Source organism: Urocampus carinirostris, chromosome 17 (genome assembly GCF_059441175.1).
Source record: "Urocampus carinirostris isolate Australia breed hairy pipefish chromosome 17, RoL_Ucar_1.0, whole genome shotgun sequence".
NCBI classification, from domain to species: domain Eukaryota; kingdom Metazoa; phylum Chordata; class Actinopteri; order Syngnathiformes; family Syngnathidae; genus Urocampus; species Urocampus carinirostris.
Genome location: NC_142365.1, coordinates 32759407 through 32785565, shown reverse-complemented (window position 1 = coordinate 32785565; position 26159 = coordinate 32759407). Strand labels below are relative to the sequence as shown.

General features: G+C 41.2%; 1 protein-coding gene across 3 annotated transcripts in view; it reads right to left on the bottom strand.

Moving 5' to 3' along the window:
- fstl4 (follistatin-like 4) overlaps positions 1-26159 on the bottom strand; it is a 277646-nt gene that overhangs the window by 131877 nt on the left and 119610 nt on the right. For all 3 annotated transcript variants that reach the window (XM_088321797.1, XM_088321798.1, XM_088321799.1), the window contains exon 4: positions 19553-19795. In XM_088321797.1, coding sequence (XP_088177923.1) covers positions 19553-19795 — 243 coding nt within the window. The remainder of the gene's footprint in view (positions 1-19552; positions 19796-26159) is intronic.

The following is a 26159-nucleotide window of genomic DNA, read 5'->3' as shown; positions in this document are numbered from 1 at the left end:
ATGTTGTGAACTACATAAGAAGCACCGTTTTTTTTTAAGAAAGATGAGGGTTCAATCATGTTTTTGATATGTCTGATCCCTATATAGCCAGGGTTGGGTAGGGTTACTTTAACTGGATTACTTTCAATTACTTTTGGATGACTCCAATACCAAATATGCTAATAAAGACAAAAGAAACCAAATATGATTTAAATTACTAAATTTTGTGCAGGCTTGGGGAGTAACGGAATACTTGGAACGGCAAAAATGATGTTGGCAAGCTGTTTGGATTTATTTTCATTTTCTTTCTGTCGCATTTTATGTTAGTTTTGCCGGAGATCAAAGAGATCAAAGCCAGGAGAGAAAGCTTACCACGTGTTGTGAGTCATAATTGTATTCATATTTAGTTTATTTTGTCTTTTATTAGCATATTTGGTATTGGAGTAATCCAAAAGTAATTGAAAGTAATCAAGTTAAAGTAACCCTACCCAACCCTGTATACAGCTTCATAGCTATTTTTTCTTTATGCCTTCTTACGCCGTCAAAATGGCAAAACATTGCTAGCACTAGCACTTCCCATTTGAAAGAAACGTCTGGCACTGAAAGAGTAAGTCATATTTTGTCCGTGATTACCTATTAGAAAATTCCAAATTGTTGGCTTTCTTCCATTGTTTTTCCCTTGGTTGGGCTGCTCCTTACTATTTGCGGAATCAATTAGTTGGTGCACCTCGATCCACTTCTATGTTTTTGTCGTATTTTATGCACTTTTCATCATTTCAAACTGTGTATGCCATATATCATGTTATGAATGGGATTTCTTTCAATCATATTTTGTGAGACCAGTCAAACTTTTTGACCCAAAGAGCTACAAAAGCACAATATTATGATTTTATTAAATGCGTTTAGTTTTTTGAGAGCACCACACCATTATTTTAAGATAAAATTTAACAAAACCGCCAAACCCACTCTCCATACAAAGGCTAATTTATCAGCACATTTTCTTTCACTGTTTGATGTTTGATGATTTGATCAAATCTATTGAATAATAATTTCAAAACCACATGAACTAATATGCCACTAAAATGTGTTTCCCTCCAGCAGTTAGCTAAGAGTGTTAAGGCTCGTTTTGATCGTCATTTTTCTCAGAAAATAATTGTTTAAAGTGAAAGCAAAGTACTTGTGAAAAAAATGACCAAATTCTGCATATGAGGACACAGACGTGTTTACCTTCAGCACAGACAGGGTAGTGCCTACGCTCTGTGGGTAGTGCCTACGCTCTGTGCATAGCTCTGCCCATTCCCAGCGCTCACCCAATCAAATTGCTATAGTTGTTTTGCTGGTGTTTTGGGGTGTTTATTGTTTACTCATTGAGTTTTCATCATAATGTGTTTTATCAGCAAACATGAATTATCTAATGAGCTCCCATATGAAGGATTCCTTAGCTACAGTCAAGACAGGGTCTGTTGGTGTCACACCCTCAGTGTTCATTTTACCTCTGAAAAGTGATGGGTCCCGGGACTCGCATGCTCAAACGAGAACACTGCACCCTGACTGTGAACTGTACTTAAACCCCTTAACATTTTGACGACCCACCGGCGGGCCGACAGACTGTTGAGAAGCAAATACATGTCTCCACAATGTCACCAGACACTGAAATATTTGATTCTACGTATCACTGATAAGTTTAAACTCTTGAGATTTAAGATATGATGACCGTTTCAAAATGTATTCATCACAGAAATTAGATACCTGAAAACTGTAAAGCCCGTATACCTCACTCAAAAGGTGCTCTAGTATTACACTATTAAAATTATTCTCCACTAATATTTTCTTGTAACATTCATAATAGTCCAGTGAATCCAACCGTAAATAATATTAACTCCAAGACACACAATATTGCTGACAGATAAAAAAAAAAAAACTAAAAGCATTCCTGCAGCGTTTGACAATCCTTTTTGTAATCCGTCCGTTTAGCCCCATAATCCCTTTAAAAAGTAAACAGACTGTAAAATATTAAAATAAAATATACAAAATGGCTGCTAGCCTTTGACCTTTTGTTTGACACAGCTCTCGACCAATTATTTATGGTCCTTGGCCTGCGATAGCCCATGACAGGCAAAAAAATGACACGCATAAATTTGGCTCTAATTATCATCAGCTAGTAGTGACCGATTAAAATGATGATTTACACATTGGTTAGCCAATGACATTCCCAACATAATTTATGCACTTTTTCTTGGTGTATTCAAATCAGAGGTGAAAATAAATGTGCGTAATGCAAATCGAGATCCATTTTTATGCACGATTATTAAATATTAGGAAACACCAGCAAATACCTTTAGAAAACTGTGCAAAACACAATGATTAGTTTTTCAGAATGTGATCAAATTTGACCTAAGACCAGGTAAGGCTTCATTCTACTGTCCATGCTGCTACACTCTTCAGCAGGCATGTAATTAGAAAATAAAAATTCAGGTAAGAATAAAAAAACTTCTATTTATTTATATTACACCTTAGATCATTTGCCCTTGTTGTGATTATTTCAGTGTGGGGAAAACCTCAGAGTGTTATCTTTTAAAAGACACCAAATCGTTCATATTCTCAAACGGTTCAAGAACAGCATTCAATTTACTTTGTGTAACATTTTACAGGAATCATATGGGGTAAAATTGTGTCATGTATTTACACTGGACCTTACCATGAATTTTTTTAGTGTTGTTTCAGCTTTGCAAGCACTAAAACAGGCTTCGCTCATGTTAAAGATGAAATCACAGAGAACATTTGCATGACCTGAATTTTGGATCAGAGCCAGATGTTCTCATGAAAAAAGCCATATATGGCTTGCGAGCCATAGGTTCCTGATCACTGTGTTGGACCAATCTCTTTTTGCCCATTTCGGTTCTCACCCATATCATCTTGGTCACTGGTATTAGAAGATAACGTAATCGTAGATTGGTAATATTGTCGCGGTAGTATACATAGTCTATCTTGCCGTGAGTAAATAGGTGCCGCGTTGTGTTTACAAGGTTTATTGCAATCATTAATTAAAAGAGCCATTGTGGCTGAGGTTTACCGGTATGGTAACATTGCAAGTAATGTGGAAAAGACAGTTCAGTATTTTGTATGATCAAACTAATCCACCGACACTATCTGGAACAAGACATCCATTTGCTATGGCAAATATGTCTGCCGTAATGAATTAGTGAGGAGGACAGCCACTAAATGAGGTTTAAAAAAGGAAAGGCTGGCTGGCCGGAGGGCATGTTGTTAAGCCAGCACTACCAAATAAAGGCTTGTCAGGGGAGGCCTTGCAAGGGGGCAAACGTGTCACACATGGTTTTCGGGACTGGAAAGAGCCCTCCGATACACAACCGGAACGTTCCAATTTTCTGACGGAGCCACTTTGCTAACTTTTAACTCTGTTTTGGTAGAAGACAAACATTTATAGCAGGCATGTCCAAAGTCCAGCCCGGGGGCCAGTCACAGCCAGGGATCACATTTTTACTGGCCGCGTAAAATTTTGGCCCGTCAGTAACGTTGAGTCCATTATAAAATAGATCTGTACAAAAAATGTCACAATTTTACCAGATGATGGTAGTAGTCACCTTGCCATTGGCTTCTGTGAGAATATTAGCCTATTCCATTTCCGACATGGCGACTGTAAATAAAAAAAAGGAAAGTTGACTGTGAGGCCCGCAGTTCCCAGGATAAGTGGAAATTGGAGAATATTTTAACCGAAGTTTGAAAAAACTCTGTTTGCTTAATTTGCCGAGAGACTGTGGCTGTGTTCATAAAATATAGTATCATGAGGCACTGCCACACGAAAACATGCTGAAAAGAGGGCGAGAGGATTTCTTCTTCCGAGGGGGATCGTGACAGAAAATAATTGAGAACCACTGAAGTTGTCTAATGCCCCGTTGTAGGTGGCCAGCTGCATATTGTCTCTTCACTATTCTGCTCTCTATACGCAATTTTACCAAAAGGTTAACTCCTCTTAAAAAAAGGTAGGGGTCAAGATTAGCAGCCAAGTTCCCCTTTATTCTAAAACAGAGTAAAAATGAACATAAAAAAACAAAATAAGCTCTAAAAACGCTCTGACAGTGTCCATGACTTGATGGCTAATGCAATAAGCGACACTATCACCATGATGAAAAGTCAAGCGTAAAAGTGCAAAAGCCAGTACGAACGGATGATAAAATGCATTTCGTTCTGTGTACATTGTTACACAGAATGACAATACAAGGAAATTATTATTATTAAAAGGGGAGGAGGATCCCTGTAAGTTGTCAGCCTCAAACAAGCATCAAGTAATTTCTTCCACGGACTAACGAGACGCGCTGAAACTCATTTCCTAAATGGTGCAAAAAGAATTTTGTGTCCATCACAATTGCAGTAAAGTGGCAATAAACAAGGACACAAGTCCGTGAGTTTGATGAAAACAATGTAAATGCAAAACTGAAAGCTTAACCTTTGCTCTTATTAGGCTAAAACTACATCTAAATTATAACTGTCGTCATTGTCATTGATATTGCAGAACACTTTCTTTATAACGAGATGAGACATGGCACTCCATAAACCACAAATGTCAAACTCATGTCCCGAGGGACAAATGGGGCCTTTTACAATATTTTCTTCATTTGGCCTGCGAGAGGTTAAATTGTCTGAGTGTCTATAAATAAATTAGTCAAGAGCGCTTTGACCAAAGCTACATTCCCCACAATGGCAGTCTAGTATTTATATCTGCGGAGTGACAGGACAGCGTCACTAAATGGCAGTGTCCTCATATATATGTTAATGAGTGGAGTTGAGAAGGAAACTATGCCAAAAGCGTCCAACATTTTGGTATTTTGATGTAAGTCATATTTGGTTTTATTATATTTAGTTTATATTATATATGTGCAGAAACATTTATTTTCAAGGCAAACTAAATGTTCCTCACATGGTTAATCTGTGCTTTGACATAATCATATTTTTTTTTCTATTACCATTAATTTTTGTTTTTATTGTATTTTCACTGTTGTGTGTGTCTGTGTATTACGTGTTTCGGGTTGTTGGCAAGGGATAAAGGAGGGGATTTTATTGTCTTATTGTAGACTGAATTTTTTTATAGTGGCCATTTATTGCCTGAAAAGTGATTTACAGATAAAGTAAAAGTTATTAAAAGATAAAAGTTATTTTGCATTAAACAGTAGTAACATTAGTATACATACCATTCAATTTCGTTGGTTATATTTCTAGATTACATCAGGCCCTATGAAGGACCAAAACTACCCTGATGTGGCCCTTGGCAAAATGTTCTTTGACACCGCTGCCATAAACAATTAGAAAATAGTTTAAAGAGAAAATAAGATAAAAGAATGTCAGGTTCTCATGATCATCCCTGTCCAGGAAGTAAAATGCATTTTGAGTCTAGTGCAAAAAACTTGAATAAATCAAACTAAAAAAAAAAAACAAGCATCTTAGTTTTGTGTAATGGAAAACAAAAATTAATCCAATTTAACTTCAGCTGTCACCACCATGGGAAATAGATCAATAGAAAATCCACGTGATGGCGCCTTGCAAGCGTGTCATTTCGATGCCCAAATCAAAAGTGTAGCTTCTGCGTTGGAGATTTCCAGTTGCGACACTCATCAATAAAACACACATCAATAATCAATTGCTATAGAAAAGGATGCATTAGTAAAGCATTCTGTAGAAGGCGGCCAACACCCCGTTAAACTGAGCTACGAGCAGACCACGCTCCGATGTGCATTCAATCAAGGAGGACCGAAATAATTAATCAGCCGGTACTGATGCTTTTTAAACCCTCTTTAATCAAAGGCGGGTCATAAGTGGCACAATAAAATTAGTCTGTTGAAGGGGGAAAATATTGTATGTCCTTATATTATTGTAGTTTCAAAGAAAAAGGTCAAAATACCAAGAAGCAAAATACCGATTTACCCCGGCCAGGCCTATTGAGTTAATGCCTGGACAGGAAATATCTGTGTTTTTTTTCCGCGCGCTTCTACCGGTCACAACAATCCCCATAAAAGCAATCCAATTTGACACTGTGACTTTGGGGCCTGTCCCTGGAGAGAAAGAAAAATCAACTATGATGCCCCAGCGTTTTAATCAGAATTTAAGACGTAAATCAGGGTTGTATGGCTCATAGGCTGCACATTAGTGTCAGACAAGACGAAAGGAAGACAGAGATCACTTGCGCTCGTTTCTTGGTTTTATTGAAAGGAAGGAAATGACAAGGTGGGATTCTTCGATCCGTTGGTTGGCGGATTGACGGAACTTGACAGGCGGGTGAAGGCTTAGCGGGAATGGTCGCGGACAGGCGTAATCGTAGAGTTGTTGGCCGGGGCTGGAGAAGAAAGGCGTCGTAGTATTCGGAAAAGAGTTCAGGAGTCAGACGGGCAGGGCAGGTCGTAGGCAATTACAGAAACGGGTCGGCAATGGAGATCCATCAGAAGAAAACAGGGAGCTGGCAAAGAGTCAGAGGTACGGGCTTACTGAGCTGAAGGCAACAGGTAGCGTGAGTACAATCAGACAACTTGATTCCGGAAGCTGAGGAGTTAAATGGACAGGGTGCGCCAATCAGCTGTCCTGGCTGTTGGCGCCAAAACCTGAGCACAAGTGTTCCCAATCCAGGTGATTGTGACAGAACCCCCGCCCCCTCAAGGGACGGCTCCAGAAGTCCCCAGCAAAAGGAAAAAAAAAAATTAATCCGACAGGCAAGAGTATAATCCAACAGGCAAAAGTATAATAATAATAATAATAATAATCCGACCGGCTGGCCAGTTAGAACTCCTCTGAGCGGACCGATGCTCCATCGTCGTCTTCAGGCGGCGTAGTCGATGATGGACCTGTCGGAAATGTAGTCGTTGGCCGGACACCCCTAGGACGACCTCGGCGAGGAGCAGGTTGATCTGTATACTGGCGGTGGAACTCGGAGATGAGCGAGCGATCCAGGATCTGCCGGGTGGGGATCCAGGATCGTTCCTGCGGGCCGTATCCCTCCCAGTCCACGAGATATTGGAGACCGCGTCCTCTACGACGAGAGCGGAGCAGACGTCGCACGGTGTAGATAGGGTCACCATCCAGGAAGCGAGGGGCTGGAGGGGTAGGGACTTCAGGTACCAGAGGGCTCTGGGGGACAGGCTTAATGCGGGAAACATGAAACGTCGGGTGAAGCCTCATGGTGCTGGGCAGGCGCAGGACGACTGCCGATGGACTAATAATTTTGTCCACTGGAAACGGTCCCAGGAATCGGGGGCCCAACTTCTTGGACTCCACCCGGAGTGGAAGGTCCTTGGTGGACAACCATACTTGCTGGCCCACCTGGTACGTTGGGGCCGGAATTCTTCCTGGTTAGCCCCCTTTGAATAACTTTGGACGGCCCGAAGAAGAGCAGCCCGTGCCTGAGCCCAAGTGCGACAACAGCGACGGGCATTTGCAAGAGCCGACGGACAGGAAACCTCTTCCTCTTGGTTGGGTAACAAGGGTGGCTGGTAGCCATAGACGGACTGAAAGGGAGACATGCCGGTGGAGGAGCAGACAAGGGAGTTGTGGGCGTATTCCACCCATACCAGCTGTTGCGCCCAGGAAATAGGCTCACGGGAAACCAGGCAGCGGAGAGCCATCTCCAGTTCTTGATTGAGGCGTTCAGACTGTCCATTATATTGCGGATGGAACCCGGACAAGAGACTGACCGAGGCCCCCAGGACACGGCAGAACTCTTTCCAAAATCCCGAGGCAAATTGAGTACCTCGAGTCTGAAACAATGTCTTTTGGGATTCCATGTAGGCGGAAGACATGCAACTGGACCACCTGCGCCGTCTCCTTGGCGGACGGAAGTTTGGGCAAGGCCACGAAGTGGACCATTTTGCTGAATCGTCAAAATGGTTGTCATCCCTTCCGAAGCAGGCAGCCCAGTAACGAAGTCCAAGGAGATGTGGGACCAAGGACGGCTGGGGACTGGTAAAGGTTGAAGCAATCCAGCAGGGGGCCGATTCGAAGTCTTCTGTCGGGCACAGGTTTGGCTAGCCCCGACGTACTCATGGACGTCCTTAGCCAATGAGGGCCACCAGAAACGTCGGGCCAGGAAGTTGCTGGTGCGGGTAGCACCCGGGTGACAGGAGAGGCGAGAGTCGTGCCCCCATTGAAGGACCTCCGACCGTAGGGCTTCCGGGACGAATAGCCGCCCCTCTGGACAAGTACTGGGGCCTGCTTGGTCTTGGAGGGCCTCCCTGACGCGGTCCTCGATGTCCCAGGTGAGAGTGGCCAGTAACCGGGACTCAGGAAGGATGGCTGTCGGACCCTGGGAATGATTGTCTTCCTTTTGAAACTGGCTAGAGAGGACATCTGGCTTGACATTGCGGGACCCGGGGCGGTAGGAAAGGGTGAAGTTGAAATGGGTGAAGAAGAGTGACCAGAGGGATTGTCTCTGGTTCAAACGTTTAGTAGAACGGATGTATTCAAGATTCTTGTGGTCAGTCCAAACTAGGAACGGAACTCGCACCCCTTCCAGCCAGTGGCGCCATTCCTCAAGGGCCAATTTTATTGCTAGCAGCTAACGATCCCCCACGTCATAATTGCGTTCGGCGGGGGATAGGGGCCTGTAAAGAATGCACAGGGGTGCAGCTTTTGAAAATCGGCTGATCTTTGGGAGAGAACAGCCCCAACACCATCGTTCGAGGCATCCACTTCAACAACTAGCTGACGCCCCAGGTCAGGTACTTGGAGGATGGGCGCCGTCGAAAATCGAGCCTTGAGGGCAGAGAATGCTTTGTCGGCCGCAGGAGACCATCTGAAAGTTTCCTTGGGACTAGTGAGAGCCGTCAGGGGACCCACTACCGTGCTATAGTTCCGAATAAATCGTCAGTAAAAATTGGCGAAACCCAAGAACTGCTGGAGCTTCTTGCGATCCGTGGGGACAGGCCAGGAGGTGATTGCCGACACCTTTGAAGGATCCATCTCCAATCTCCCCTCCGTGATGAATACCCCAGGAATGACACGGTTTGGGCGTGGAACTCACACTTCTCAGCCTTAACGAAGAGGGAGTTCTCTAGGAGTCGTCGAAGGACAAGTTGGAAGTGCTGCGTGTGTTCCTCCAGGGATTTAGAGAAAATCAGAATGTCATCCAGATAGACAAACACAAATTTGTTAAGTACCGTATTTTCCGCACTATAAGGCGCACCTAAAAGCCTTTATTTTTTTTCAAAAGCTGACCATGCGCCTTACAATACAGTGCGCCTTATTTATGGATCAATTTTAAAATTGCAAAGTTTTCCAACTAACATGCAGCCGCCGACTCGATTTTCCCCCGAACACCAAGTAGTACGCGGTGTATGCCGGGATTTATTTACCGGCGTTTCATTGGCTAACAAATGTGTCAATCATCATTTGAATCAATCACTATTGGCTAAAGTTATTCGGAAGTCAAGGGGCGGATCCTTTTTATCATTTACAGGCTGTCATTCGCTTAAACGGCAACACAAAGCCTGCAATTGGCCAAAACAACGGTGTATGCTGGGATTTATTTACCGGCGTTTCATTGGCTAACCAATGTGTCAATCATCATATGAATCGATCACTATTGGATAAAGTTATTCGGAGGTCAAGAGGCGGATCCTTTTTATCATTTACAGGCTGGCATTGGCTTAAACGGCAACACAAAGCCTGCAATTGGCCAAAACAACGGTGTATGCTGGGATTTATTTACAGGCGTTTCATTGGCTAACCAATTTGTCAATCATCATTTGAATCGATCACTATTGGCTAAAGTTATTCGGAGGTCAAGAGGCGGATCCTTTTTATCATTTACAGGCTGGCATTGGCTTAAACGGCAACACAAAGCCTGCAATTGGCCAAAAAAGATGAATGTTTATGGCACGTGGCTGACGGCATAGAGAAAGCATTTTTTTCTATTCTGTATTTGAAATTATTTTATTCTCCTGGATTTACTACCCTCACGGATATAAGAGGACATTGGCTGCACATTATTATGAACACAACGACTTCGGTGAGCTACTTCGGGTTTTATATTGTCCCTGTATCTTGTTTCAGACTGAACTCGATGTTTCTGTGATAAGCGGTGCAGATAATGGATGGAATGGAGTGTCTATTTTTAAATTAAACTCAATTCCAAGTGTTTATTGTCATATGCACAGTAAAGTTGCGAGCGAAAAAGAAAATAGAAACTAAGAAATGTTTGGCATTTCTTGAATCCCAAGACTTTAACCTTCCGAATGATATTTGAAACGATGCATTTGAGTGACATCGTCCGGACACCGCATCCGCACGTGTCTACGACACGTATTTGCTTCTTTGCAAGCTTTGGGAATGTTAAGGGGGTAAGAAGTTGGACTTAACTATCTGACTGTTTTGTCCACGTTCCCATTGTAGCGCCTTATAATCCGGTGCGTCTTATCTATGTCAAAAATAGGACCAAAAACAATTTTTTCGGGGTGCGCCCTATAACCCGGTGCGCCTTATAGTGCGGAAAATACGGTACATCACGCAGCACGTCGTTGATAAGGGACTGGAAGACGGCGGGGGCGTTTGTTAGACCAAAAGGCATGACTAAATATTCATAGTGCCCCGTGGGATGTTAAAAGCCGTTTTCCATTCATCTCCCTCCCTGATACAGACCAGAAGATAAGCGTTTCTGAGGTCCAGTTTAGTGAACACTGTGGCCCCTTGCAGCAGTTCAAAGGCGGAGGCGAGCAGTGGTAAAGGGTAGCGATTCTTAACTGTTATATCATTAAGGCTCCTGTAGTCAATGCACGGTCGTAAGGAACCATCTTTCTTGCCAACAAAGAAAAAAACAGCTGTTTGTGGACTCGGAGACGGGTTGATGGAATGCGGAAATGGTGACGTCAGTAATTTTGACAGCTGCTCAGACAGCCTCGCAACTTGCTGTTGGTTCTGTAGTTGTTGTTGCTGTTGCAGAAGACCTTGTTGCTGTTGGACTTGTTGTAGAAGCGTGGCGACGTCACTTGCGGATTTCTGTACCGCGCTCTCGGTCCATTGTAGCCGCTGCAGGGCGGAGGGAGACTCCGCGTTGCTGGATTCTTCCTTCGGAGGAACGCACGCTGATCTCGTGATTTTGGTCTGATTGTTCTGTCAGACAAGACGAAAGGAAGACTGAGATCACTTGCGCTCGTTTCTTGATTTTATTGAAAGGAAGGAAATGACAAGGTGGGATTCTTCGATCCGTTGATTGGCGGATTGACGGAACTTGACAGGCGGGTGAAGGCTTGGCGGGAATGGTCGTGGACAGGCGTAATCGTAGAGTTGTTGGCCGGGGCTGGAGAAGAAGGGCGTCGTAGTATTCGGAAAAGAGTTTAGGAGTCAGACGGGCAAGGCAGGTCGTAGGCAATTACAGAAACGGGTCGGCAACGGAGATCAATCAGAAGAAAACAGGGAGCAGGCAAAGAGTCAGAGGTACAGGCTTACTGAGCTGAAGGCAACAGGTAGCGTGAGTACAATCAGACAACTTGATCCCGGAAGCTGAGGAGTTAAATGGACAGGGTGCGCCAATCAGCTGTCCTGGCTGTTGGTGCCAAAACCTGAGCACAGGTGTTCCCAATCCAGGTGATTGTGACAATTAGAAAGCGAGCACTCAACTCATTCAATGTGAGACATGTCTACGGAATCAGAAGTGCAATAAAATGTTATTCTGCAAGCAAATTGTCCTTGCAAAAAGTAAAAGTTGTACCTGAAATTAATACTTTCACAAAACGTATTTTATATGAGAGGTATTCTTGGAAATGATTATTTTCAAGAAACTAATGTTCAACGGTTTTTTTACTCAACAATGGCAAAAGATTAAAACATACATAGGGGATGAATAAAGTATCTATCTATCTATCTATCTATCTATCTATCTATCTATCTATCTATCTATCTATCTATCTATCTATCTATCTATCTATCTATCTATCTATCTATCTATCTATCTATCTATCTATCTATCTATCTATCTATCTATCTATCTATCTATCTATCTATCTATCTATCTATCTATCTATCTATCTATCTATCTATCTACTTTATTTCTAATTAAAGAAGCTTTCTTTTGATTTGTCCTATGTGTCATGATTACTGATTCGGGGCACCTGCAGCTGCCGCGTTGGCGCCAACAGCCCTGAGCGCTGATTGGTTCCATGACTCCTTTTAAACCCCGGCTTCCAAGAGGAAGCTGTCAGACCGTCCTGCGAACCTACGCTTTTGCTAGGCAAGCTCCGTACCCTCCGACAATCTGCTGCCCTGTTTTCTCCTGTCTGATACTTGTTGACGACCTTTTTTCTGTTACCGCCCTGACTCCCCTGTCCCGCCTATCGACCAGCTTTCCTGCCGCCCACGAATATCCTCGCTCGACACGGAAGTGCCACTTCCGCGTTCCTGCCATCAGCCGTGTCCGACTATCGTGGAAGCAAGCACTGCTTTCTTTCTCAATGAAACTGAGTAAAACGAACACTATTGGGGCCTGTCTCCGTTTCTGGCTTGTGACACTATGCCTATACAGCTACAGAAATAATGGCAAAAATTGGCTTGCAATGGCTCTTCCCATTTGAGAGAAACGTCTGGCAATAATAGAGGTAAAATTACTTGAGTACTAATTTCAGTTTAAACTTTGAGTATGCATTTCGGATTTCAACATGTTCCAAGTGCATGTCTGACTTTTTCAAGTGGCACACCTTGAAACTGGTGAACATACAATGCCATGATACCGCTCCTTGCAGCAGCTGTAACCATAGCAACCATCCTCAATTTCTCGTGTTGTCTGTTTTTCAGCCACATCCACTAACATACACCTGACCATGTAAGTCAATGAAGTTGTTGTGGAAAAATTTGGCTCCTACTCCTACTCGCTTCTAATGGCATGCATATGCCCTGTATCTTGGCAGCACTTCTTCCCGTCGTCTGGCTTTGGTGACCTAGCGTGGCTTGCCAACGCGGCTAATATGGATTAGCTATTCGCGCTGGCTTTGGCCAGGAATTCCTTTTGGTTTAAGGGCCGCTTAAAACAGCCTCCTCCATGATGCATGTGAGCATGCATGTTGACGACCCCAAAAATTCCGAGGCTTCTCTATTTACACATTCGCACCTTAAAAGGATTAAAGAATAATGTTCAATCTGAACAAGAAAAGGAGATTTAAAGGCATGCTGCTTACAGATGTTTCCATAGGGCAGCAAAATGTGGGATGAAGTGGACTTGGAATTAATCAATTGGTTGCTGTGAAACTAAATAGGTGTGATTACCGGTGTTTTGATTCAACGCTGTCATGTGGAGAACACACCTTCAAAATTCTGTTTATTCAGGAGTATAAAAAAAACAACTATATTTGCTCCCCTAAGATGAATTTTAGATTTTGTTCAAAGCTTTGATGTGTAATATTTGACCACTAGGCAACCCTGTTTTACCAGGTGCAAGCGAAGGGCAGTGCCAGAGTGGTACAGCGAGCAGCGTGGCAGCATCCTGCAAAACAACCTATGATTTTTTAATAAAAATTAACATTGGTATGATAGTTCATGTATTTTTGCTTCATATTCAAATCAATGTTTTGTATTTTAACTGAAGGAAAGTGTTTTGTACCACTAGGTGGCACCACTAGAGGGTTGTGAGTGACTATGCCTGCCATATCAGTTTTTGTTAGTGTAGCATGGATATGGAAAAGGTAAGAAAAGATCTGTTTCAAATAGAGTCCAAATGCCAACCAAACCCCCCAAATATGAAAAAAGAAGATTTCTCCTCTTGTCAGATGCACAAGGGATAGGAGCACTTAAAGGGGTTTTAAAAGACCATTTGTTTTAAAAATTAGACACGGAATGAGTAGTGTTCCTCCCCACAATCATACAGATCTGATCCGGAATATTCCATGTGCTATGGATATACAAGAAAACAATTTTCAAAATGGTCAGTTTGACTTTGTACCCCCTAGAGTTGTGATGTCACCTGATTACGACAACAACCAAAACAAATGACGCTTGTGTTGAAAAACAGACAGCGATTGTAGTAATCAGCAAATGCATACCGCACATTCCAGCATGGAGTAATTGGAACTTTTCTTCCCCTGTCGCTGGGGGACTTCAGACTGTTTTGTCCGAGTTGATCATCAAAGGGTAAGTTTACCTGCCTTCTTATAAAGCGTTCCTTTTATGCCTTTGCCGCTTGTCTTTTATTTAGAATAATATTTTCCAGATAGCTCACTGTTAGCTTGCGGGATCCTGTTTCGTTTAGTATAGGTTAGCCTCATTAGCAGTCCGCTAGCTGGCTAGCCTGCAGTGCTCATTGTTTTTTCTCCCGGCTGGGTTCATGTTTGTTGTTACTGTGGCTTGAGGTTATCTTAGCTGCTTACTGCATATTTTCAGTCAGCCAGCCTCTGTTACCTCTATGTGCGCCCAGACATTCTCCACAAAAATTACACGAAATTGTCTTAAAACACTCAAAACCTTTTTGACTAGTCAACATGTAAACTGGGTGACTGGCCTGCTAGGATGCTGGTGTGCTTCACATTACATCAGAGCTCAGGAAGTCAAAGACAAGACAGAATCTACATGCCAATGACATATGTATAGATATTACGCAAAAGTAATGTAATATTTTCTCACATATTGTATGTTTTAGAATTTGGGAATACCTTTAAAATCAGTCACATGGCTCTGCATGTTTACAGGCTTTTGTGATCGAATGTGCTTCTCCACAAAAATTACACAAAATTGTCTTAAAACACTCAAAACCTTTTTGACTAGTCAACATGTAAACTGGGTGACTGGCCTGCTAGGATGCTGGTGTGCTTCACATTACATCAGAGCTCAGGAAGTCAAAGACAAGACAGAATCTACATGCCAATGACATATGTATAGATATTACGCAAAAGTAATGTAATATTTTCTCACATATTGTATGTTTTAGAATTTGGGAATACCTTTAAAATCAGTCACATGGCTCTGCATGTTTACAGGCTTTTGTGATCGAATGTGCTTCTGGATTTTCGTAAGTATAATACGTTGAGTTTTGATTTAAAATTGTGTTTGTCACACTCCCGTGAATGTGTTAATGCCCCTTCAATTCATATCAACTGCTGCGCTAATTTAATAAGATTAAAAGCAAACAGGTGACTTAATCGCAATGTGTTACTTTTCAATACTAGAGATTTCAACCGCTGTTTTTTTAAATGTTAGAAATGGATACGAAAGAGTTTATTTTTAAGGCTGTTTAGAACCGTAGCCTAGAATTTAGTGTGGCTTGCATAAAAAGTTAGCTTTCTTCCTAATTTACCTATTTACCAGGTGTGCTCTGTACTGTAGTCCGGAATTCATGGTAACGATGAAAATAGGTAAAAACTATTTATAAATTAGTAAATCCCAGGAACTGTACTCCAGAACTTTAGAGCCAGTTTGTAAATGAGTTTTGTATAAGAACGGAACCTTAATTTGTAATATCTTGTCTTGTGACCTTTAGTCCTACCTGGTGCACAGGGTTGGGTAGGGTTACTTTAACTGGATTACTTTCAAATACTTTTGGACTACTCCAATACCAAATATGCTAATTAAAGACAAAATAAACTAAATATGAATACAATTACTAAATTTTGTGAAGGCTTGGGGAGTAACGGAATACATAGAACAGCAAAAATGATGTTGGCAAGCAGTTTGGATTTATTTTCATTTTGTTTCTGTCGCATTTTATGTTAGTTTTGCCAGAGATCAAAGACATCAAAGCCAGGAGAGAAAGCTTACCACGTGTTGTGAGTCATCATTTTATTCATATTTAGTTTCTTTTGTCTTTTATTAGCATATTTGATATTGGAGTAATCCAAAAGTAATTGAAAGTAATCCAGTTGAAGTAACCCTACCCAACCCTGCTGGTACAGAGCCCCAAAATCAGAATCTGTATAGCATTGCATTTGTTCTATCAAGTGAGGTTTGTGAAGACAAAATACTTGTGCACACAACCTTCAATTTCTGCGGCAGCATGAATGGTGCTGCATTTAAGTGCCATTGTCAGCACTTGTCGTGGTATGTATTCCCAGACGACAAACACCAGCAAGGAACTGCTAACGGCCAAAACGATTTGATTCTTTCATCTCCGTAAAAAATGAAAATCCACTACAGTGGGCCTTGCCTCGGCGATAATGGCATTGGCAGGCAGCGGCAGACCATAAAAATATGTTGTTGTTTTTTTCTGTGGAAATTCATCGCTATTAAATTGAAATGTGAAAAGCTTCAAGACTTCATCCTGGGTGCATTACACAGGAGAGCTTTCAGGAAGCTCTTTGTGTACAGATAAAAACAAGCTTTAATAACTAATTTTAAGAATAAAGAATTTCATTGGATTCTCACAGCCGGCGCTATTTTTGCAATGCCAGGAATTTAAAAAATCGTTCAAAAGACGCTGAGTGCCTTTTTTTGGCTTCTTTAGAAGCAGGTCAAAACACCTTTATCACCTTTCTGCACACTGACAAGAATTAACTTAAGACACACATCAACGATACTACAAAAATAATTTAGTAGAACCATTTTTTTTTCATTTTGTTTCTAACATGGATTAGCACATCACAATTTAAGTCAACTTGAGTGAATTGAATTAAGTTGTATTTGAATTTAATCATTTTCATTGCAATTACAGTCAACTAGAATAGTAAGAATAATATAATACCTGTACTACCGAAAGAGTATAAATTTACTGTGTAATCAAGAGACAACAAGGGATCTAGATCAGTGTTTCTCAAACAGTTGGTCCAGACCCAAAAGTGAGACACCGGCCTTTGCCTTGGCAAAATAATGTATGAAGGATAAAAAGTGTAGGGTGTTTAGTTTGTTTTATTAATTTTTTTCTATGCCCACAGCAATAAGCTCTTAAGAAAGTTAGTGACAATGGGAAGGAAAAGTGGAAAACAGTGACAACGACAATCCAGTTGAAGGAAGAAATTATTCCAAAATACCCAAAGTAGTTTACAAAGGTCAGCTATCGAAGTGTTGCTGGAAGGCACGGTAACGCTTTAAAAATGTTTTTTTATTTTTAGCTTTTTACCAATTTTTTCTACCAATTTTTTTTTACAATTTTTTATATCAACATAACTAAATATTTAGCATTGTTTATGCAAATGCTTTATTAATATTCAGAATTTCTTTTAGTATGTGGCTATTTTTAAGCAGTTTAGGGGATCGGCTTATATGCAATGTATATATTCATTCAGGTGACAAAGAAAAAGGTTATCTCAACATTACGGCACCACAATGAATGTTGTCTTGGCTGATTTATTTCCCATAATGCTCCATTGTTGTAAAAAGTGGCACTGTGAGTAAAAACTGTGTGAAAAGATCAATTGTGATGCATTTTCCTTCGTCATCTACAATACTAGTGACTTAGTGGATAGGATTCAGCGCTCTCACCGCCACGATTTGGGTTTGATTCCTGCTACATCCAATTGCAGAGCAATTTAGTTACTAGTTGACTAATCCATCATTGCTCAATTACGGAGATGATGTATATTATGGAGATATATGAACATGGGCTCTCACTTGGTCTCTTTGGGCCATTTTAGCTCATTCTTGGTCCTCGTGCAATCCCATTTCAAATGTTCACGCGATAAAATGACTACCGTAAATTCCGGACTATAAGCCGCTACTTTTTTCCCAAACTTTCAAACCTGCGGCTTATTCAGTGAGGCGGCCAATTTATGTAATTTTTCTAAGGGCCGCCAGCGGGGCTCGAGCACAAAAGGTAAGATTTAGACCGGTGGAATATATGCGCCGAGGAAGATTACAACTTCTTGGATTGTGCATAAATTAAATTAGCGTAGACAGCGTTACTGTTACAGTGTTAATGTTACTGTTTACCTGACTTGTTAACCTGACTGCCCATTTTGCACATCCGGTTAGCTACTCCTCTTGCACTATCGGCACTATGGTAAAATACTATACGTAGCCATAATACAATACAACTTTTACTTATATCTGGACATTCAAGGGAACTGTGCGGGTCAGATGTATCGACATTTCGTTCTGTATACACGTGTACTAGAATGACAATAAAGTAGATCTGAATCTGAATCTGAATCTGCATACCCTCATCATGCAAAATGCAAAAAGAAAGGCACATGACGCAGCTTTCAAGCTAAAAGCAATCGAGCAGTCTGGATGGTTAACCGTGATTATTACAAGTACGGTATGTTTTTTTTGCCAGACCCGTTTACTGTGTTGCGAGTGTGTTGCTAGCGTGTTTTGGAATAAGGGAGCGTGGGACTATGTCTATATGACAAAGTTTCTTTCCGACACTGAGGAAGACGACTTTGATGGCTTCAGTTCTAAGGAGGAAGATGAGGACGGTTTACCCTGATTTTTACAAGTACGGTATGTTTTTTTTTTACCAGAGCCGTTTACTGTGTTGCGAGCGTGTTGCTAGCGTGTTGCTACGATTAACTGCCCTGTCACAGGCACCGTTTGGGATGAAAGTTATATTATTATTATTAAAGCTTTGAAAACTCTCTCGGTGTACCGTCTTTCTTTGTAAATATGTGTAACCCATGTATAATATGTATTTGCAACTGTATATTTTTGTAATGTATTTATTTGTATTTATTGTAGACACTTATTCTGATATGTTTTGCACAGGCGAATGAAAAAGGAGGGGCGGAACAAACGGGGGTGACGGGAAGTGGGGTAAAGGTGGGGAACAGACAGACCTTTTTGTGGACGTGGCGGACAATAGTGGATATATATTTTTCCCACCCTTACCTTTGGAAATATACACTTTTTTCCTTGGATTAGTTTCAACGGGACCCGGACTCTGCAGGTCTGCATCAAACCTTTAGTACTGGTATCATTTTCCGTTCATTCAGCCGGCTGTGATTTTTCGACTGTGTACTTTAATGAAGGACATTTAGTTTCTATCGCGGGACTTAAAGTCAGGTTTAGGTTTGCATGCGGCTTATATACAGGTGCGGCTTATGTAAGTACAAAATCGGTTTTCCTCTTAAAATGTGGTGGGTGCAGCTTATAATCAGGTGCGCTCTATAATCCGGAATTTACGGTATTTGCCTCAGGTTTTACACATGTTATTGTTGTTCGAGAGTAAAGAGGGGGGAAATAGAAAAATGAAAAAATCTCGGACAATCTCGGTAAAATACTGTATATATCGTGTTTCAAACAATGTGATCATTTTTTTCAATGGCTTAACAAATAAATGTTTTCATGAAATATATGATCATTTGTTTATATGATTGATTGAAGAAGTATCCAAAGATATTCTGGGGATGGGTCTCTTCTAAGCCTTTGATTGTAATATGTACAGTAATACCTTTTTTCTTTTAATGTGATTTGTTCATTTTGTGATGTTTGTTGCAACATGATTCAAAAGAAACAATAAACGAGTTATACAAAAACAATAATACCGTGAAATTTGGCATTAACGCACCCAAAATTTTTTGGGGGTGAAAAAAAGTTTGTCTAGACAATACGTAATAAGCAAAAAATAAAGCAACTTTTTTTTTTTCGTTTCATGCTTGGTTGCAGACCACTGATTCAAAGTACATCTTATTGTATCCAAAGTCATGAAAATAAAGACCTTGCTTACCTTTGAAAAAGCAGTCCTTGCTGTGCACCAGGAAGATGCGCCTTTTCTCAAGACAGGCCGTGCGGTAAAGCTTGCAGTGGTTTTCGTAGAAGCGTCCGTCTGAGCCGCAAACCGGAACAAAAGAGCTGTGGCATTTCTCTTGGCAAATGCACTCGGCGCGCCCCGTAGCCACCACAAGTGTGCACTGCCGGCCGCGGCCACAGTACGTCCTCCTGCAGGGGTCGCTGTCCAGGTCTGAAATGACTGCAAAAGAATAAATGGATAAAGACATTTTAAATATAATTGTCACATGCCCCGAATTGCAACCTTTATTTTGTTCTTAAATCTGTCCAACAGGACCCAAAATCCAACTCCAATTACAAGTTGTGACGCAAATAAAAAAAATACCACCTCTCAATCTTATTATAGGAAAAAAATCACTCTTCAAACCTTAATTCATAGTTTGTAAGAGCCAAAAATACAACTGCCATTTTCATATGCAATTTTTAATCTTGTGTGGACATATATAAAGACACATGATTTTTAGATCTGTATAGAACGCAAATCCATTAGTTTTTGAGACAAATCTTTCTCCATTTAGGTGTTGAGTAAAAAAAAAAAAACATACTGTAATATGAAGCTTACATTTTCAGTTGAAATAATTTATTTTCACTAAAATTTAGCAGGCTCATAATAATACGCCATAATTGAGACGTAATCCTTATACAGTGGGACCTCGGTTATCAGGGTTAATGGGGACCAAAACCACCCACGATAAGTGAAAATCCGCGAAGTAGCGGCGCACCTTCAAAATAAAAAAATAAAAAATACATATATATATTTTTTTGTAATGATTATTTTTTAGACCCGGTTAATGGGGAACAAAACCACCCGCAAAAAAGTGAAAATCTGTGAAGTAGCGACGACCCTTCAAAAAGAAAAAATTAATTTAATCTCATCTCATTATCTGCACCGCTTATCCTTATTAGGGTCGCTGGGGGGCTGGAGCCCATCCCAGCCATCTCCGGGCAGTGGGCAGGGGACACCCTGAACTGGTTTTAACCATTACAGACCGCGAAGCTCTGAAGCCGCGAACGTCGGACCGCGAAGTAGCGAGGTCCCACTGTACTAATCCACATTTTGTAGTGCTCTGTTTAGGCGTAGCAGGCTCCTGTCCTGTTGGCCGCGACACAGGGGTGATTGCGCTTCATAGAATAATGCCATAAAAACGAATGCCCGCTTCCGTTAATCACAAAGAAACAAGAAATGCAATGGCAAAGCAAGGCTACCAGATAGTAGTGTCAGCACCATATAGGCAACATTTAGCATCACTTCATCCAAAAGCCCTGTTTAGGTGCAGCATGCTCCTGTACTGTTGGGCCGAACACAATGGTGATGACGCTTCATAGGACAATGCCATAAAAACTAATGCAAGCTGCCGTTAATCACGAAGGAACAAGAAATGCAATGGCAAAGCAACTAGAGAGTAGTGTCAGCATCATTTATCCAGCATTTACCACCACTTCATCCAAAATTCAAGCACATTTCAATCCTTGAAAAGTATTTTTAAGGATTTCAGGAACCCGTACTCACCCAGATCATTCCAAGCCCTACCCTTGTTTTGAAACCCGTCCTTGAAAATCCTAACACTTGTGTACAAATGTATATTTCAATTGCTTCTTGAAGGTGGTGTATGTAACTTCTAAATTATCATACTGGCTAAAGCCATCCTCTAGCTGAAATCATTTTTGCAGCTTTTGTTGCGCGTGCAAGTATGTGAAATTCTTAGACGCGCTTGGAGTTTGGGTTAGAATTTGGACAGTGTTTTCATTTTCTTACTTTTACCATTTTCATCAGAGAACAAATTAAAACAACCAGCCATACACTCCGTGCTGAGAACACCAATGATAAAAGTAAGATGAAACCAGATAGGCACAGTTGAAAATAAATATATAAAGGCTATTAGAACTCAGTTGGGCAATGTTGACTCATACTTAACCGAGAAATTTTAAACTGTGTATGTACCCCAACCTTAAAGGTTTCTGGGGCCGACCTGACTTGTGAGGAGAGACGGCCTTCACCCTAACTGTGAAGGTTCTCTCACTCTTTGTAAAAATATAGATTACTGTTTAAGCCTTCCATGACAGGGTACACTAGTGCAGGCCAGGTCACAGGTGATTAGTGAACCTGTAACCATGGGTGTGGAGTCTGTAATGCTAGAGCTAACTAGCGCTATGCTAGATTCATGCAATACAGATAGTTTGTGTAGTTTAGAGTGTTCCATTGCCTGCACCACACACCCTGATCTGTACTCTTCTATAGCATCTTCTTCTTTGCTTCTTACCTCCGATACTCCCTTGTTAGGTGAGGAAGGAGAAGAAATAACGTTATTTTCTACCACTAGTCATCCTGCTACTCCACCTGTCAACAATATTCCTTTGGTATGGAATTCGGGCCGCATCTGCCGTCATGCAAGGCACAAGACCCGGGACTGGCAGTATAATCCTTTGGAGGTTACCACTACGGTTGCCATTAAAGTTCAAAACTCGGGAAAGGGTTCAGCTCAGTCCACAGTGCTGAAGCTTGGCCTTCTGAATATTAGATCACTAGCCTCCAAAGCTTTACTTGTCAAAGACCTTATTAATGAACACAATCTTAACCTTATTGGCCTTTGTGAGACCTGGTTAAAACCAAATGAGTTTGTAGTGTTAAATGAGGCTTCTCCCCCTAACTTTGTGAGTTCGCACTTGGCACGACCATGCAAAAAAGGTGGAGGCGTTGCTCTTATATCGGAAGGTAAGTTGAAATTTACTCCTGGTACCCAACTGTTTTAAAACGTTTGAAGCACTTGTTATGAGGTCCTTAATGTCAACACCAATGTAGTTGTTGTGTACCGCCCACCTGGACCATACTTAAATTTTTTGGATGAATTTTGGGAACTGTTAACAGACTTAGTAACTTATGCGGACAATGTTGTAATTATTGGTGATTTTAATGTTCACATAAACTCCCCATTAAATTCACTTGCAATTGCTTTTGAGTCACTGATTGATACATTTGGTTTCAATCAAATAGTTGATTGCCCACTCATAAAGATGGGAACACTTTAAATTTTGTTTTGACCCGTGGCGTAGTAGCCTCAAATGTTACAGTGTTACCATCTCTGATCACTATCTTGTTAAGTGTGAGGTGCTGTTAAATGTTTACTGTGATAAGAAAAATTTAGGCTTTAGCAGTTGCAATATCCGCCCTACAACGGCATTAACTTTAAAGAACTATTACCTGTGGTAACTGCAGCCTTCCCTTCGTACACTGGGTCCGTTGACTCACTTAAAACAACTTTAATACTGCTTTGGTTAATGTTCTTGATTCTGTGGCGCCCCTAAGGCATACATTTCAACCTAAGAAGCATACACCTTGGTTTACTAAAGAAACCAGGTCACTCAAACAAGGTTGCAGGAAACTTGAAGGAAAATGGCGCACTGCAAAGCTGGAGGTCTTCCGACTGGCCTGGTGTGACAGCTTGCTGAAATATAAAGTAGCTCTTGCCTCAGCTAAAGCATTGTTTTTCTCTCAGATTATTGTTAAACATAAGAATAATCCGAAATTTTTGTTTGACACAATGGCGAAACTTAACAGACAACGACTTAACCCAAATAGTTCTATTTATTCTGTTAATGACATTATGGAATTTTTCAATAAAAAGATTCAACTAATCAGGAATGAAATTTTAAAAGAACGCTCTGTAACCTCCTCCTATCTCATAGATGTGGAGGTGTTAGGTAAGGACCGTGTTGGGGGTTGTTCAGAAACATTCTCCAGTTTCAATGATTTTTCCCTTGATAGTCTAACACAGATGGTGAGTAGGGCTAAACAAACTACTTGCCTGCTTGATCCGTTTCCAGCTTCACTTGTGAAGGATCTGTTTGAGATCTTAGGACCATTAGTTTTAAATATTATTAATATATCGCTATCCTCGGGTATTGTTCCTGTAGCCTTCAAGTCTGCCGTCATTAAACTCACGCTTAAGCGACCTAACCTTGACTCAGAAAGCCTAGATGATTACAGGCCAGTGTCAAATCTGCCATTTTTTGCAAAATTACTTGAAAAGGTCGCTGCACAGCAGTTAAATGACTTCATGTCAGAAAATAACCTCTTTGAAACTGTCCAGTCAGCATTTAGGGCAAATCACTCTACTGAGACAGCCCTGGCTAAAATAACCAATGATCTCCTTTGAGCAATAAATTCCGGTGCCTCATCATTGTTACTACTGCTGGATCTCAGTGCTGCTTTTGATACTGTCGACCACAACATATTATTTGTTTGTCTTGAATGCATTGGTATCTCAGGAACTGTACTCTCATGGTTTAGGTCCTACCTGTCAGACAGGATGCAATGTGTTAACTATGGCAATCTGACCTCTAAACATTCTAATGCCCCCTTTGGTGTTCCACAGGGCTCTGTACTTGGCCCCCTTCTTTTTAGTATGTATATGATCCCGCTTGGTGACATTATCCGCAAGTATAATATTAGTTTCCATTGCTATGCAGATGACACTCAACTGTATGTGCCACTGGAGACAACTGGACAGTTAAGTTGTAGAAATCTGGAGGCTTGCCTTACTGAGATTCAAAGATGGATGTCACTTAATTTTTTGAGCCTTAATGCAGAAAAAACTGAAATGTTGATTATTGGTCCAGCTCACTGTCGTGAGTTGTTTTCAAACACTACCCGGAATCTAGACAAATGTAATATCACCCATAGTGACTCCGTCAAAATTGTATGTGTTATATTTGATCCTAATCTGTCGTTTCAGTCACACGTGAAAAATATTACTAGAATAGTTTTCTACCACCTCCGTAATATTGCGAAGATTCGTTTGATGCTGTCCCAATCAGATGCAGAGGTTTTAATTCATGCCTTTATTACTTATCGGCTTGATTACTGTATTGTATTGCTTTCTGGTCTCCCGATGTCTTGCATCAAAAGTTTGCAGCTGGTTCAGAATGCAGCAGCTAGACTTTTGACTAAGACCAAAAAGGCTCCCAGTCCACTTAAGATGTGACTTTAAGGTTCTCTTATTAACATAAAAATGTTTGCATGGACTTGCACCCCTGTATCTCTCTGATTTGATTCCCCCCTATGTTCCTGCACGGAGTCTGCTTGTGACTCTGAGAGCCAAGAGGTCTGCAGGCTTGAGAGCGTTCTCCATCCGGGCCCCGGTGCTATGGAATGCTCTGCCTCCGGAGATTTGATCTGCAACCTCAATGGAAGTTTTTAAATCAAGGCTTAAGACACACTTCTATTCCAAAGCTTATGATTGATGCCCACCTCATATTCTGTATTGTCCTGACTGCCTGCCTGGTGGTGATACGAAGGAGAGGGACGATTTGAGATGAGTCAGCGGACCAGCGTTTGACCTGAAGCATGAGAACGCCTGCATGGACCAGCTGGCAGAGATGGGAAGCTGCGTCGTGGCCGTTAAAGACTTTCTGGACTAGTTTACAGGCTGGGGGTGTCGCTGCTGTCATGCACTTTCCGTACAAATTTTTAACATCTTACCTAGTGTTTACGATGTTTGTGTACTGTAATGCTAAATGTAATTCAGCCTGGTCATGAAAGGGGTATACCACTTGTGAGGTCGCTTCTCAAGGTTTCTCTTTTTCCTCACGCTGAGGTTTTGAGTTGTTCCTTGCCCGCATGTTGGTTTAAGATCGGGTAACTGTGTCAATGTAATCCTGTGCAGTGCTTTGAGACATTTTTGTGATTAAGGGCTATATAAATAAATTTGACTTGACTTGACTTGACACACCATTTCGTATGTAACATGGGCTTTGTAGCTGATGTCTAGAAGTTTACTGTAGCATTGCATCTTTATGGCCTGGATTTTCCTTTCCAGTGTTGCTGAGAGAGTCCATGTCTCGCAAGCGTAGAGCAGGATGGAAGTAACCAGCGCTTGCATGAGTCTGATCTTTGATTTCACTGTGATGTTATTTTCTTGTACATATATACATACCTATACATTAAACATGATATATATATATATATATATATATATATATATATATATATATATATATATATATATATATACATACATATAATTATACCATATATTATATGATATATGTGTGTGTATGTGATATATGGGACACCATTGTTTTGAATTGCTTGATAATCATAATAAAAGGAGCCTGTTTACTGTATGTGTCCATCAATTAATAAGAAAAGGCGGTGTCATTTTGACAAAGTAAAGATTTTTAGCTTGCTTAAAACTGATTTCTAATCAGGGTGCAAATAATCTGTGCTCTCCTGTTCTATTGCATTTCCCCAAAGAGTGAGATACAAAGTCATTTTAGCGACATTTGGCCGTGCGACCTATGCTTGAGGAACATTTCCAGCGGGGAGAAGTCCAGGAAATTTTGAAAATATCAACACAGGCCTGGGGCCACCTCGTGGTTTAGTGTGAAAATAATTTGTGAAAATGTGTATATGTGAAGAATCTCACAAAAACAACGGATTCCACCCAAAAAATCGGAGTTGAGCATAAGGTTCTTCTACAGCAGACCTGGGCAAATTACGGCCCGCGGGCAACATCCGGCCCTTTGTACGTCCCTGTCCGGCCCGC